The following is a 14,060-nucleotide window of genomic DNA, read 5'->3' on the forward strand; positions in this document are numbered from 1 at the left end:
AGCACTTTGGGAGGCTGAGGCGGGCAGATCACCCGAGGTCAGGAGTTCGAGACCAGCCTGGCCAACATGGTGAAACCACGTCTCTACTAAAAATACAAAAATTAGCTGGGTGTGGTGGCGGGCACCTGTAATCCCAGCTACTCGGGAGGCTGAGGCAGGAGAATCGCTTGGACCCAGGAGGTGGAGGTTGCAGTGAGCTAAGATCGCACCATTGCACTCCAGCCTGGGCAACAGAGCAAGACTCTGTCTCAAAAAAAAATAAAACAAACAAAAAAATAAAATAAAAACTCCCCCATCTCAGAGCTGGCTGTGAAGACGGGAGATCTCGCGCACTGACGGCAGGCGACACAGCCCGCATACAGCAAGTGTGCAACTAACAGCTGCATGCCAGATGTCATCTCGGGCTCCGTGGGTGACCCTAGGAGGACGGGGCAGGGGAGACTGGCCCTCTCTGCTCACCTGGGTCTCAGAGGTGTGTCTCGCCTCCTCTCTCCAGCAAAAGGCTCTTCCCCTGACCAAACCCCATCCCCTGCTGCTGGGCTGCTGCTGGGTGTGCCCCAGGACCTTGTCCTTGGCATTGGTGTGGCTTTTGAGGCTCCTTGGAAGCAGCCCAGACACCCAACTCCAGGCCTCTGTACCTGCCCCTCCCTTTTCCTGAATTGCCCTCTCCTCTGCCTTCAAGATAAAGCTCAAAGGCCACTCCTCTGAGAAGTCTTCCCTGATTGACTCTCTTGGGGCTGGTCTCATCTGCTCATTTCCTGACCTTTCTACCTTCTGGTCATGGTAACCGTCTCTTCTACTGGAAGGCAGGGTCTTGGAGCTGGTTCACCACAGCCCAGGTGCCTGACACGGCCAAGGCCGAGCGGAGGGCTGCACTCACCAAGTATCTGCAGCGCCAGAATGACCGCGGCACTATCTCCCTTCTCCGGGGTTGGGAAGCGAGATTCTAAAGGCAAGGCTCACTCTGGAGACGCAGCTTCTCTCCCCAAGACTACCCCACCGGATGCCCCAAGTCCCTAGTTCTGGTTTTCCAGAGCTAGGGTTGGGTGTGTGGGGTGAGATCAGGCCGGCAAGGTGGATACCTGGTGCCTCTGTGCTCCAAGCACCTGAGGGTCATGACCCCCAGCAAAGTGGAATCAGACAGGGTCTGGAGCCAGGCGTGGTGGTAAGCATCTGTAGTCCCAGCTCCTCGGGAGGCTGAGCAGGAGGATTCCTGGAACCTAGGAGTTCGAGGCTGCAGTGAGCTATGATCGCACCACTGCACTCCAGCCTGGGCTAAAAAAATTTTTTAAATAAAAAAACAGGGTCTGGAAAACACTGAGTTTGGGGGTCCAGGAAGCACTCAGGGCTCAGCCCTGCCTTCCTCTCCACTCTCCCACCTTGCTTCTGTACCCGCCACTTCTTCCTCCTGCCTTCAATCCTGTCTTTCCCTTTGATATCTCCCGCTCATCCTTCTGACCTGTCACCTTCTCTAGGAGGCTCTCCCTGATCTCCAAGGAGATCTGGTTGCTCCTCTTCTCCAACTAAAAGTCCTCAAAACTAACCTTTGTTGAACCCTTACTATGCGCCAGGTTTGGGGCTAAACTCCATAATGTCAGCATCTTATGTAATCCTTGAAGGGACGCAGGAAGTGGTAGTACTATCCATTTCACAGATGAGATAAGCTAGGCACCGAGGAGCTGCAACACAGAACCCAGATCCGACAGAACCTTAACCACTCTGCTTCTTCCTGCGCACCGAGGGGTAGGCTCCCCGTGGGGAGTCTCTCTCCCTGCTGCGTCCCCACAGCGAGGTGTGGGGCCTGTCAGAAGAGGGCACAGACAAGCAGGCTAAAGAAACCAGAGGCCCCAGGAGGCTGGGCCAGGGATACAGGCAGAGGTGGTCCCCTCTGCTTGGCTCATCCTGGATCCCCTTCCATATCCACCACTGGTCCCCAAAGCAGACCCGATCCCTCAGCACCTTGGGGAAGGAGCAACAGAAGCAGGTCTCGTGGGGAGGTACCGTTTCCTCGGTTGTCTTTTTTATTTTTTTGAGATGGAGTCTCACTCTGTCACCCAGGCTGGAGTGCAGTGGCACGATCTCAGCTCACTGCAACCTCTGTCTCCCGGGTTCAAACAACTCTCCTGCCTCAGCCTCCCAAGTAGCTGGGACTACAGGTGTGTGCCACCACACCTGGCTTATTTTTGTATTTTTGGTAGAGACGGGGTTTCACCATGTTGGCCAGGCTGGTCTCGAACTCCGGACGTCAAGTGATCCACCCACTTCTGCCTCCCAAAGTTCTGGGATGACAGGTGTGAGCCACCACACCCGGCCTGTTTACTCGGTTGTCTGGAGTTGAAAGGACAGTCCTGAGTCCAGCAGGCTGCAGCTGTGGCCCCTGGGGTGAGTAGGCAGAATGAGGTAGGTGGTAGGAGGGGCAGCCTGTCTCCTGAGAGGCCCTGGGGTCTCCGCTCCAGCCCCGGCCTCGAGGCTTCAGGGTCTACCTGAAGGTGTGTTCCCAGAGGGGACGGTTCGGTCCATGGGGGATCCAGAGGCCACCCACACACTGATGCAGAGCTGCAGCACCATCACCGCCCACACCTCCCCCTGCCTGGTGTGGCATCCGGCGGTCCCCGTCCTCCTGCGCTCAGCCGGCCTCGGTCAGCTGGGGAGGAGGAGGGGCTCAAGCTCCGAGGCGGCGGCGCTGTGCCTGTACACCAGGAACTGGATGGAGATCTGGGGGTGCCGCGGTTAAGGCCAAGCTGAGCAGACTGGGTTGGACCTGCCCCTGGGGGCCTTCCACTCCCGGGAGCTGCCTCCCTCTCCCCTCCCTCCCACCCCTACGCCGCAGCTGGGAAGGGCCAGTGATAACCTCCTGGCCTCTACCTTAGCTGTGCCCTCCATTCAGAACGCCTGTCAGGCTCCTCAAGCCCTAGCCAAGCTCCGTTTGTCTCCAAGCCCAGCAGCAACTTCTCCCTCCCTTGACTCTGGCCCAGGATCTTCTCTTCCTCTCACCCTGTGGCATCCTGGAGCTTGCCAGGTGGCTGGGCCATTTTGGGGGCACAAGAGCCTAAACTTTCACTTCTCCCTGCACCCAGCAGGGACTTAGCAAATATTAAAACAAAGGCCATGTTTACTTTCTCCCAAATGAGACCCAGATAACGCTCTGTCCAGCCTTCAGCAAACACTTTCTGAGCCCTCACTGATCACGGGGTCCTGTGGGGAGTGTTTCCAGATACCTCGTCTTACACAATATCCGGACGAGACAGCAGCTGTTAACTGAGGTGAAGACAGCAGCACAGAGAGGTTGACCGTGTGCCCTGCATCACACAGCTAGGAAGCAGGGGAGGAGCCAGGATTTGAACCCAGGTTTGTCCGACCAACTCGTGTGTGTCTCCACACTCCAGCTCTCATCCGCACAGCCTGGAACATTCCTCTCCTGCCTTCGCCTGACTAACTTCTCCTTCTCAGTCAGGTCACAGGTTCAATGAGACTTACAGGGGCCTTTGCTGCCACTTTAACCAGGACAGCCACTGGACAGCCCCTGGCTAGACGCTTTTGTTTTTCTCTGCAGTACCTGGTGCCACTTAATTCTTTGATGATAACGTTGTGTCCTCTCTGCGCCCCCGAACTGTAAGCTTCTAAGGCACGCATGGCTGTTCTTGCTCACTCACGGCTCCAGGGTCCGGCTGGGTGCCCAGCACACAGGTGTGCACAACGGGGTGAGCGGATGGAGGGAGGGAGGGAGAGAGGGATGGCTGGACGGATGAAGGGAGGGACGGACGGATGAAGGAGGGACGGACGGATGAAGGGAGGGACGGACGGATGAAGGGAGAGACGGACGGATGAAGGCAGGGACGGACGGATGAAGGCAGGGACGGACGGATGAAGGAGGGACGGACGGATGAAGGGAGGGACGGACGGATGAAGGGAGGGAGAGACGGATGAAGGGAGGGACGGACGGATGAAGGGAGGGAGAGACGGATGAAGGGAGGGACGGACGGATGAAGGGAGGGACAGATGGATGAAGGGAGGGACGGACGGATGAAGGGAGGGAAGGACGGATGAAGGGAGGGAGGGACGGACGAAGGGAGGGACGGACGGATGAAGGAGGGACGGACGGATGAAGGGAGGGACGGAAAGATGAAGGGAGGGACGGACGGATGAAGGGAGGGACGGATGGATGAAGGGAGGGACGGACGGATGAAGGGAGGGACGGACGGATGAGTGCTGAAGCTGTGCGCAGGCAGGGGCGTCCTTGCCCACACCCCCACCACCAGCCCCACACGCCCTGAAGGATACGATGGTGTCGAGCAGCAGCACGCCCAAGCTGCCCACAAGCCAGGGCAGGTGGTGCAGCAGGTAGCTGCCCTCACTCTGGCCCTCCTCGGGGTTTTTGAGCAGCACGCTGAGCCCATACAGCGTGTTCCCCAGCATCACCAGCGCGAACAGCGAGTAGGAGATCCCCTGTGTGGACTTCCGGAGGAACTGAGGCAGAAGGAGTTTGGGTCAGAGGTCTCACACAGGCCTCCTGTCACTCTGGATTGTAACTGTCCACATGTCTACCTGCCCCACCACAGTGCACCTGCCCTGAGCTCCTCTCTCCCTGGGTGCCCAGTATCTGACATGGCCCCGACACACAGCAGAGCCTCCTCTCACCCACAGACAAGCCCTCCCAGGCCCCTACCCGGGTCCACAGGAGACTGTGGCTGTGCCAGGCCTGCTGGCCCCATGCCACCCTGCATTCCACCCCACACAGGCTCTAGCTGCCCAGCAAGCCTCCCCTCCCCGATTCCCCAGCTTCTCCTCTCCCCTCAGGCCTCCAAGCTCAGCCCCTCACCTTCCCCTGAACTCCTACTCCTCCAAGACACACATGGGTCTCTTGCAGCCTGGCTGGCAGGCCACATCACGCCTGTTTTCCAGAAGCAGAAATGGAAGCTCGGAGACTGGATTAACTTGCCCCAGCGAACAGTGGGAGTAGCCCAGGCTTTCTGAACCAAGGCTCCTATGCTGTGCTACTCCTTAGCCCAGAGGGCCCGGGTGGCCAGGCCGGCTCTCCTCTACTTGGCCCCACCCAGCCCCTGCTGGAGGCTCACGTTGGTGCGGATCTGAGGCAGCCGGGAGAGCAGGTACAACACACTGGAGACAGAGCCGATGACGAAGCCAATGATTTCCTGCCGGGTGAAGGGCTGTGGGGCAGAAGGGGGCACTTGGTACCTCGTAGGAGCCAGAGGTGATCCCCCTCCCCACTTAGTGCCCACGAGGCTGTGCAGGGGAGAGCCCTGGGGACGAGCCAGCCTCCATCCCTTCTACCGCCACACCCACGGCTCACCTTGCTGCCCGGCTCCACGGACAGGAGCACCCGTCCCCGGAAGGCTTCCCTCGGGGCAGCCACGGGCCCAGCAGCGCTCAGCAGCGGTGTGGCGCATGCCGTCCCCATGAGGAACAGCAGCATGGAGTTGATGGGGGCAGACACTGCACATGAGGCAGGAGGGAAGCTGAGGTTAGATGGCTGAGTGGCAGTGGGGGGAGGCTGAGTCCCAGCCTTGCCCCTCGGGCTGTGTGACCTTGGGCAAGTGACCTAACCTCTCTGAGCTTTAATTCTTCATCTGTTCAATGGGTACAACAGTACCCTTCTCCTAGAGTTATAAAGGTGAAACGCTGAGGGCAGGGAGGTCAGGAGGGGTTATACGAAGCAGAAATGCTAAAGAAAAACAATCCTTCCCAGGTCCCTCCCCATGTCCGTATGGCCTCAAGCTGACCTTGTCTCCTGCTCCTCCTGAAGGCTGGGGCAGAGGCAGCCTGTGTGACTCGTCCTCGTTTCCCCAGCTCCAAGCCCAGGGCTAGACACAGAGGAGGAGCTGGAGCTGTGCCTGCTGAATGAGGACCTGGGCGAGAGGAACCGGCCTGCGGTCTGGGCCAGGATACGCTCACTGCCCTTAAGTCTCTATCTTGGCCGATGAAGCCTCAGGCTCTTAGATAAGGCCCGGGGAAGCCTTTCCGAGGTTCGGGTTATCACCCAGCCATGGGAAACCCGCTTCCTCCCACACTCCAGGCGCTCCCATCGCCCACGGCCCCCCGTTGCTGGTGGAGCATCTGACAGAGAGCGGTCCCCATACTCACACGGAGAGGGGCGTTTCCTGGACTTGTAGTAAAAGTACAGCGTCAGCATCACCAGGTCTGCTGAGACGTAATACACAGCTGTATATGTCTGTAAGAGACGCAGGGGGCCCGGGGGTTGGCGCGGCGCCAGGATCTGGGACCGCGCCCCGGCAGCCCTCTATCATATCCCAGCTGGGTGACCCTGACCGAGTCACTTCGCCTCTCTGAGCTTCTGTTTCCTTATCTGGCAAGGAAGAGCTCACAGTTCCCACCGGGCAATGACAGAACAGGCGGGCAAAAGACCCAGGAAAGATCTAGCCCAGGACGTGCCCATGAGCTGGCAGTCAGTGCCAGCAGTCAGGACAAAGCAGGACTCCGCGGTGAAGTGATGGCTCTGGTTTTGCCTGACGCCAGGGCAGTCAGAACTATCTGGTCCCACGTGGGAAGACAATGCCTTCCTGATTGGGAGCCCCAGCTCTGCCTGCCCACAGGAGCGGGATGGCACCTGGGCCTCCCACGGAAAAACGCCTTTCCTCCTCGAGGGGCCCACCCTCTGGAAGCTTCGTCAGCATTCCAGCACCCTGGAGGCGGAAGACCGGAAACCTTCCTGTTAGACATGCTCATACTGCAGATGGGAAAACTGAGGCCCAGAGAAGAGCAGTGGCCTGCCCACAGCCACAGTTCAGCAGACAGAAGGATGGGCCCTCACAAGATGCAACGACAGGTCAGGGTTCTGGAGACCAGGTGGACCAAAGAGCCTGGCATCTCCTCAGGCAACCCTGCAGGGTGAGCCTGGGTTAGGGTTAGCGCCACCCTGCCCGGGTACCGGCTCACCTGCAGGGGCAGCTGGTCAGCAAGGAAGGAGCCGATGAGGTTACAGGAGTCTCCGCCGATCCAGCCCAGGAGGAACCACAGGGACAGCGCCTGGTCCATGTTGCCCGTCTTGTAGGCTTTGATGAACTGGCTGTGGAAGAGGAAGAGGAGGGGACGCATGTTCAGGCCACCTTACAGGGGACACCGCCCAGAGATGACCATGGGGGAGTGAGGTGGTAACGGAGAGGAGATGGCCTGGGGGCCCACCCTCCCCATGGGCAGGAGCCTCAGGAGCCTTCTCAGCTCTTTGGAGGAGTCTCCCGGGGAATCCCTTCTAAGCCGAGGGCTCCACGGCTATGCCTCTCTCCAGGGAAAGCCCCAGCCTTACTCAGATTCTCCTCCACCACACCCTGGGGTCTCCAGTGGGGATCTGGGGCTTATGTAGGGTCCTGAAGTTTTGTGTTGGGCCCTGAGAACCGCTGCATAGAACCCCGGATCCTTTCTCCTATGGATGCAGGGAGGGCACTGCAACAAGACTGGTGCTGGGGAAGGGGCACGTGGCCGAAGGCCTGGGCACGCCGGGTCTCCAGGAGCAGCTGCAGCCAAGACAGGCAGAACCCCAGCCTGGTTCTCTTTAGAGGGCAACAGAGAAGGGCGGGGCTGAGGTGCCTGGAGCTCCACTATCAAGGTGGTGGGCTTTTGATCCCCTGGCTGTTCTCCCAAAGGTCCCCGGTGCTGGGACCCTCTTAGGACTTCTGGTCAGGTGTGGGTACGAAGCCAAAGCTGGCGGTGGCACTGAGGCCCAGGGCAGTTCTGAGTCCTCTGTATGTGTGCTGACTCATTCTGTCCTCAAGACACCTGTGCTGTCCAGTCTACCACGATGACCTCCTCACGGGGCCTGGAGGAAGCTGTGCCATACAGCTCAGATTCAACCCCTACCTGAGCCTCCGGTCTTGCTCTTAACCATTATACATACTGCCATTTACTGTTCCAGTTTCTTTTTAACCACCTGCATGCATGAAGGAAAATAGACAGACAGAAAGAAACTAAATGGTGGCCAGACATGGTGGCTCACACCTGCAATCCCAACACTTTGGGAGGTCGAGTCAGGTGAATCACTCGAGGACAGAAGTTTGAGACCAGCCTGGCCAACTTGGTGAATCTCTACCAAAAATAAAAAAATCAGCCAGGCATGGTGGTGCACACCTGTAATCCCAGCGATTCAGGAAGCTAAGGGATGAGAATTGCTTGAACCCAGGAGGTGGAGGTTGCAGTAAGCTGAGATCACACTACCGCCCTTCAGCCTGGGCAACACAGTAAGACCCTGTCTCAAAAAAGAAAAGAAACAAAGAAACTAACCAAATGGCAGCTCATCCCATCCATGATCCAAGCCAGAAACTAAGAAATGGGCATTGGCTGGGTTCTTCCCATAGCCAGTCCTTCCATCCGCCTCCCTCAGCCTCCTAACAAGCCTCCCTCCTTTCAGATGAATCCTCCCTTTCAGAAATCTTTCTAAAACCCCCATCTCAGCCAGGAGCAGTGGCTCATGCCTATAATCCCAACACTTTGGAGGCTGGGCGTGGTAGCTCACACCTGTAATCCCAGCACTTCAGGAGGCTGAGGAAAGAGAATCACTTGAGCCTAGACGTTCCAGACCAGCCTGGGCAACACAGCAAGACCCCGCCTCTACCAAAAAAAAAAAAATTAGCCAAATGTGGAGTGGGGACCTATGGTCCCAGCTACTCAGGAGGCTGAGGTGGGAGGATCACTTGAGCCCAAGAGGTTGAGGCTGCAGTGAGCTAGGACTTCACCACTGCACCTCAGCCTGGAAGTGAGACCTTGTCTCAAAAAAAAAATTGTCTTTAATAACAAATAAAAAAACTAAAATCCCAGTGTCACCAAAAACGGTCAGAGTCTTCCAGTGCTCTTCGACAAGGACCCCCGTTCTGAGAGGGGGCCCTTGCAAGGCCCCAGGCTCGTCGCCCCAGGACGGCTGTTTTCCTCCCAGCTCTGGTGTCGTATGTCCCGCCCACCCCTCCTCAGGCCCAGAGGCCTCGGAGTCATCTTTCCCATCTCAGGAAATGTCGGTTCCTCCTCTGGGCCTCCCCTGACACGAGCTCCACTGGCATCTTCTCCTTCCTCCTTTGTAACACTTGACATCCTCGTCCCTCCCAGATTCACTCAAATTTCCTGAGGACAGGGGGAGTGACGAGCATAGGCCCAGCACTGAGAAGGTCCTGAATCAAGGTTTATCCCATGGCCCTTACAGTAAAGCTCCTCCTAAGATGCTATGACTCAACTTGCCTTCATCAATTGCAGGAAAGTGATTCTGTCCCACTCAGGAGAGATGGAGTCCTAGGGAAGACCAGGGGGGCAGCCACTCTCCCTCCATCACTTAGGGCTCTCTCCCAGGCCTCCAATCCCCTCCCTGGTTAATCAACCAGCGCAGGCACAAAGGGGGAGCCTCAGCCAGCTATTCGGAGAGTCCTAAGGAAGCTCTCACCCTTGGACAGGGAGCCTCCCACCCTTGGCCCCATCAGTCACCTACACCTGTCCAGACTGCCTGGTAAGGGCCTCTCCAATCCCGTCACCATGGATGCTTTCTGAAGGCTTCCACAGCCTCCAAGGCGGCCTCCCTGCCTCCACTCTCTCTCTGTCACTCTGCTCCTTCCTCCCCATCACTCATAGATTATCTTTTCAAGGGTACCAGAATGGAAGCTCTCCAAAGGCAAGGACAATGTCTGTTTGGCTTATCTGTACCACATCCAACATGGCACCTGGAACAAGGTAACTCAGTAAAAATGTCAAGCCTCTGAGAGGGTGCCCGGAGAAATCAATGGGGAAGGACAGTCTTTTCAACACCTGGCGCTGGGACAACTGGATATCCACATGTGCGGTGGCTCATGCCTGCAATCCCAGCACTTCTGGAGGATGAGGCAGGTAGACCACTAGTCAGGAGTTCGAGACCAGCCTAGCCAACATGGTGAAACCCCATTTTTACTAAAAATGCAATAATTTGCCAGGCATGGTGTCACATGCTTGTAATCTCAGCTACTCAGGAGGCTGAGGTAGGAGAATCACTTGAGCCCAAGAGGCGGAGGTTGCAGTGAGCTGAGACTGCACCACTGCACTCCAGCCTGAACAACAGAGCAAGACTCTGTCTCAAAAAAGAAAAAAAAAAAAAAATGAGGCTGGTCTCCTACTTCACATCATTTACAAAATATAACACAAAATGGATCAAACACCTAAATGTAAGAGTTACATCTATATAACTCTTAGAACAAGAGATGCTGGGCATGATGGCTCATGGCTTTAACACCAACACTTTGGAGGCCGAGACAGGAGGATACCTTAAAGCTAGGAGTTTGAGACCAGCCTGGACAACACAGTGAGACCTTGTCTCTACCAAAAAAAAAAAAAGAAAGAAAAGAAAAATTCAATTTTTTCACGATAGTGTGATCTTGGCTCATTGCAGCCTCCACCTGGTGGGCTCAAGCAATTCCCCTGCCTCAGCCTCCCGAGTAGCTGGGACCACAGGCACGCACCACCACACCCAGCTAATTTTGTATTTTTAGTAGAGATGGGGTTTCACCATGTTGGCCAGGCTGGTCTTGAACTCCTGACCTCAGGCAATCTGCCCGCCTCAGCCTCCCAAAGTGCTAGGATTACATGCGTGAGCCACTGCACCCGACAAAAAAAAATACATGGGGAAAAAAATACATGGGGAGGCCGAGACGGGTGGATCACGAGGTCAGGAGATCGAGACTATCCTGGCTAACACGGTGAAACCCCGTCTCTACTAAAAAAATACAAAAAACTGGCCGGGTGTGGTGGCGGGCGCCTGTAGTCCCAGCTACTCAGGAGGCTGAGGCAGGAGAATGGCATAAACCCGGGAGGCGGAGCTTGCAGTGAGCTGAGATCCGGCCACTGCACTCCAGCCTGGGCGACAGAGCGAGACTCCGTCTCAAAAAAAAAAAAAAAAAAAATACATGAATGTGCATAGCAACATTAATCGTAATAGCTACAAAGTAGAAACAACCCAATGTCCATCAATGGTGAATGGGTAAGAAAATGTGGCATACACAGAGTAAAACAGTATCCGCCACAAAAAGGACTGAAGTACTGCTTTGATACATGCTATGACATGGATGAATCTTGAAGACATTATGTTAAGTGAAAGAAGCCAATCACAAAAGGTCCTGTGTGATTCCATTTATACGAACCATGAAATGTCCAGAAGAGGCAAATCAACAGAGACAGAAAGTAGACTAGTGGCTGGCAGGGACTGAGAGGTCTGGGAGGAATGAAGAATGACTGCTGATTGGCATGGCTTTCCATTTGGGCTAACGAAAATGTCCTAAAATTAGTTGTGGTGACAGTTACACAACTCTGTGGCTATACTAAAATAACTTGTACATTGAATGGGTTAATTGCATGAAATGTGAATTCTCTCCCAATAAAGCTGTTAAAACAATGTCAAGCCCCCGATCAAACCCTTGTCTTTATCCCTCAGGATAAAGAGCACATTTCTTAACGGCACAGTATGCCCCTTAGGCCATAGGGCCTATGATGACTCCTGTGACCTCACCTCTCCCTGCCCTGACCCCTACACACTCTGTCCGCCATATAAACACAGCTGCCCCTTCTCTGTACATCTGCTGCTTCCTCTGCCTGAACTGCTCTTCCACACTCAGCCCCTGGCTCTCACCCCTCAATGCTGTCCTATCCTCGGCTTTTAGCCTAGATGCCAACACCTCCAGCTCCCTTCTTTTTTTTTAATTTTAATTTTTTTTTTTTTTTGGTAGAGATGGGGTCTCACTACGTTGGCCAGGCTGGTCTTGAACTTCCAACCTCAAGTGATCCTCCTGCCTCAGCCTCCCAAAGTGCTGGGATTACAGGCGTGAGCCACTGTGCCTGGCCTCCAGGTCCTTCCTGACTGTAATCTTCTTCCGCCTCTGCAGATCGGGTGGGTGTCCCTCTTCTGTGCTTCACATAATGAAATAACAGCAGTGTCACCACTGACAGCTTTCAGGCTTGTGCAAACATTGTGTGAAGATCCTGAGTGGGCAGCTCTCCCTACACACCCACATGCCATCTTCATAGCAGCTGTCTTAATTAGGTAGCAACATTTCCATGACACAAGCAAGGAAACTGAGGCTCAGAGCAGTGAGGTGATACGCCCAAGTCAGGATGCTCTTGACCCCTGTGCATCGTGTCCTCGCTCCCCGATCACAGCAGCGGCCACGCAATGTTGTGTTCACTGCAGCTATCTCCACCACCTGACTGTCAAAGCCTGGAGGACAGAGGCTGTGTTTGATGCGTTCCAGCCCTCCCACTCTCCTGCCCCATCTCTGACCAGCTGTGCCACCTAAAGCAAATTGCTTAACTTCTCTGGGTTTTGGATCCCTCATCTGTAAAATAGATGGATGGTAACTGTCCCTATTTCACAAGGTTGTTGTGAGGATTAAATAAGGTAGAAATACGGCAAGTGCTTAGAAGCAAGCCAGGTATGTGGCGGGCACTCAATAAACTGTTGCAAAGGTGATGATCTCTGCATCAGCATCACCCAGCACAAGGTCTGGCCTGTGGGAGGGACCAGTGCAGGTCCCTCCTGGGTGGGTAGGAAATCAAGGGAGCACACCCAGCCTCCAGTCTGGTGAGGCCTGTGGCCCACCAGGCAACCCCTCTCTGAGCAGTAGCTAGAGCCACTGCCCCAACCCCACAGCCCTGCCCTGGTCCTGCCACCCAGGCACTACTCACGGGAAGGTAGATGCAGCAAAGCAGAGAATGGAGATCAAGCCCAGGCCCACACTGGCCTCATCCCAGCCGTCCTGGGCACATTCACCCAGCACATCCCATATCCACTGGATGGAGCCATTCGGGCAGCTGGAGAAGTTGCGGGAGCCCAGTTTCTTCCAGACCATGGCTGTGGAGGAGGGGCCCCCGGCCAGGCGGGTCTGCACGGGAGGGAGGGTGCTGGTGATCCGACGCCAGCGAGGGTTCTACAGGGAGGAAGAGAGGAGGCTTTCAGCACTGGGAGGTCCAGGTCCTATTCATGGTCATCCCAAACAAAGCTCAGCCCAGCCTTTTCACCGGGTGCCTCGCCCGGAACCAGAGAAGGGCAAAGACGTAATCCTCACCTACCAGGACCTGATCAGCCCCCAGGTACACGGATCACAGCAAACACATGCCAGCTGCAGACACGTGCAGGCAGTGCGCTGGATCTACGGAAGGGACAGGTGTGTTCAAATCCCTGCTTCACCACCCATTCATGCCAGACTTTGGGCAAAGACTCAGCCTTTCTGTGCCTGAGCCCTCTCATCTGGAAATGGGGTCCTCAGAGCGCTCCTCCCACATACGGTTGTTGTGTGGGTTCAATGAGTTCATACAGTGTGATGAACTGAGCCCTCCATGTTATCTTTTCCTACGACTCTTGAACGCTTAGGTTGGTCCTAATTTGTTATTATTGTAAATTACTCTGTAAGGATCTGCTGAGGCCAGGCCCATCAAGTTCATCTAATTTAAAGCAGGTTGTAGCCAGGAGCGATGGCTCATGCCTGTAATCCCCACACTTTGGGAGACCAAGGCGGGAGGACAGTTTGCGCCCAGGAGACGGAACCAGCCTGGCAGCCTGGGCAACATAATAAGACCCTATCTCTAAAAAAAAAAAAAAAAAAAAATACAAAAATTAGACAAATATGGTGGTGTGCGCCTCTGGTCCTAGCTAGTCATGAGGCTGAGGTGGGAGATCACTTGGGCCTAGGAGGTAGACGCTATAGAGAGTCACGATCTCACCAATGTACTCCAACCTGGATGACAGAGCAAGACCCTGTGTCAAAACAACAATAACAAAAAGTAAGGGCTAGGCACTGCGCCAGCACTCTAGGAGGCTGAGGCGGGAAAGATCACTTCAGCCCAGGAGTTCAAGAACAGCCTGGGCAGCTGTCTCTACAACAAAATTCAAAAATTAGCCAGGTGTGGTGGCACACGCTTGTAGTCCCAGCTAGCTACTCAGGAGGCTAAGGTGGAAGAATTGCTTGAGCCCAGGAGGTGGAGGTTGCACAGCAAGCCATGATCGTGCCACTGCACTCCAGCCTGGGCGATAGAGCCAGACTCTGTCTTAAAAGAAAAAAAAACAAACACACACACACACAAACCATAAAGCA

General features: G+C 55.4%; 1 protein-coding gene across 3 annotated transcripts in view; it reads right to left on the reverse strand.

Moving 5' to 3' along the window:
- Positions 1–1,987: 1,987 nt before the first annotated feature.
- The window catches only part of SLC66A1 (solute carrier family 66 member 1), a 44,830-nt gene continuing 32,757 nt past the window's right edge, over positions 1,988–14,060 (reverse strand). For all 3 annotated transcript variants that reach the window (XM_033228080.1, XM_033228078.1, XM_033228079.1), the window contains 7 exons: positions 12,655–12,896; positions 6,916–7,045; positions 6,103–6,190; positions 5,312–5,454; positions 5,076–5,168; positions 4,282–4,467; positions 1,988–2,715 (listed from right to left, as the gene is read on the reverse strand). In XM_033228080.1, coding sequence (XP_033083971.1) covers positions 2,641–2,715; positions 4,282–4,467; positions 5,076–5,168; positions 5,312–5,454; positions 6,103–6,190; positions 6,916–7,045; positions 12,655–12,818 — 879 coding nt within the window. In that variant the 5' untranslated portion in view covers positions 12,819–12,896 and the 3' untranslated portion in view covers positions 1,988–2,640. The remainder of the gene's footprint in view (positions 2,716–4,281; positions 4,468–5,075; positions 5,169–5,311; positions 5,455–6,102; positions 6,191–6,915; positions 7,046–12,654; positions 12,897–14,060) is intronic.

Source organism: Trachypithecus francoisi, unplaced genomic scaffold, assembly GCF_009764315.1.
Source record: "Trachypithecus francoisi isolate TF-2019V2 unplaced genomic scaffold, Tfra_2.0 Lachesis_group12, whole genome shotgun sequence".
In the NCBI taxonomy this organism is placed as follows: domain Eukaryota; kingdom Metazoa; phylum Chordata; class Mammalia; order Primates; family Cercopithecidae; genus Trachypithecus; species Trachypithecus francoisi.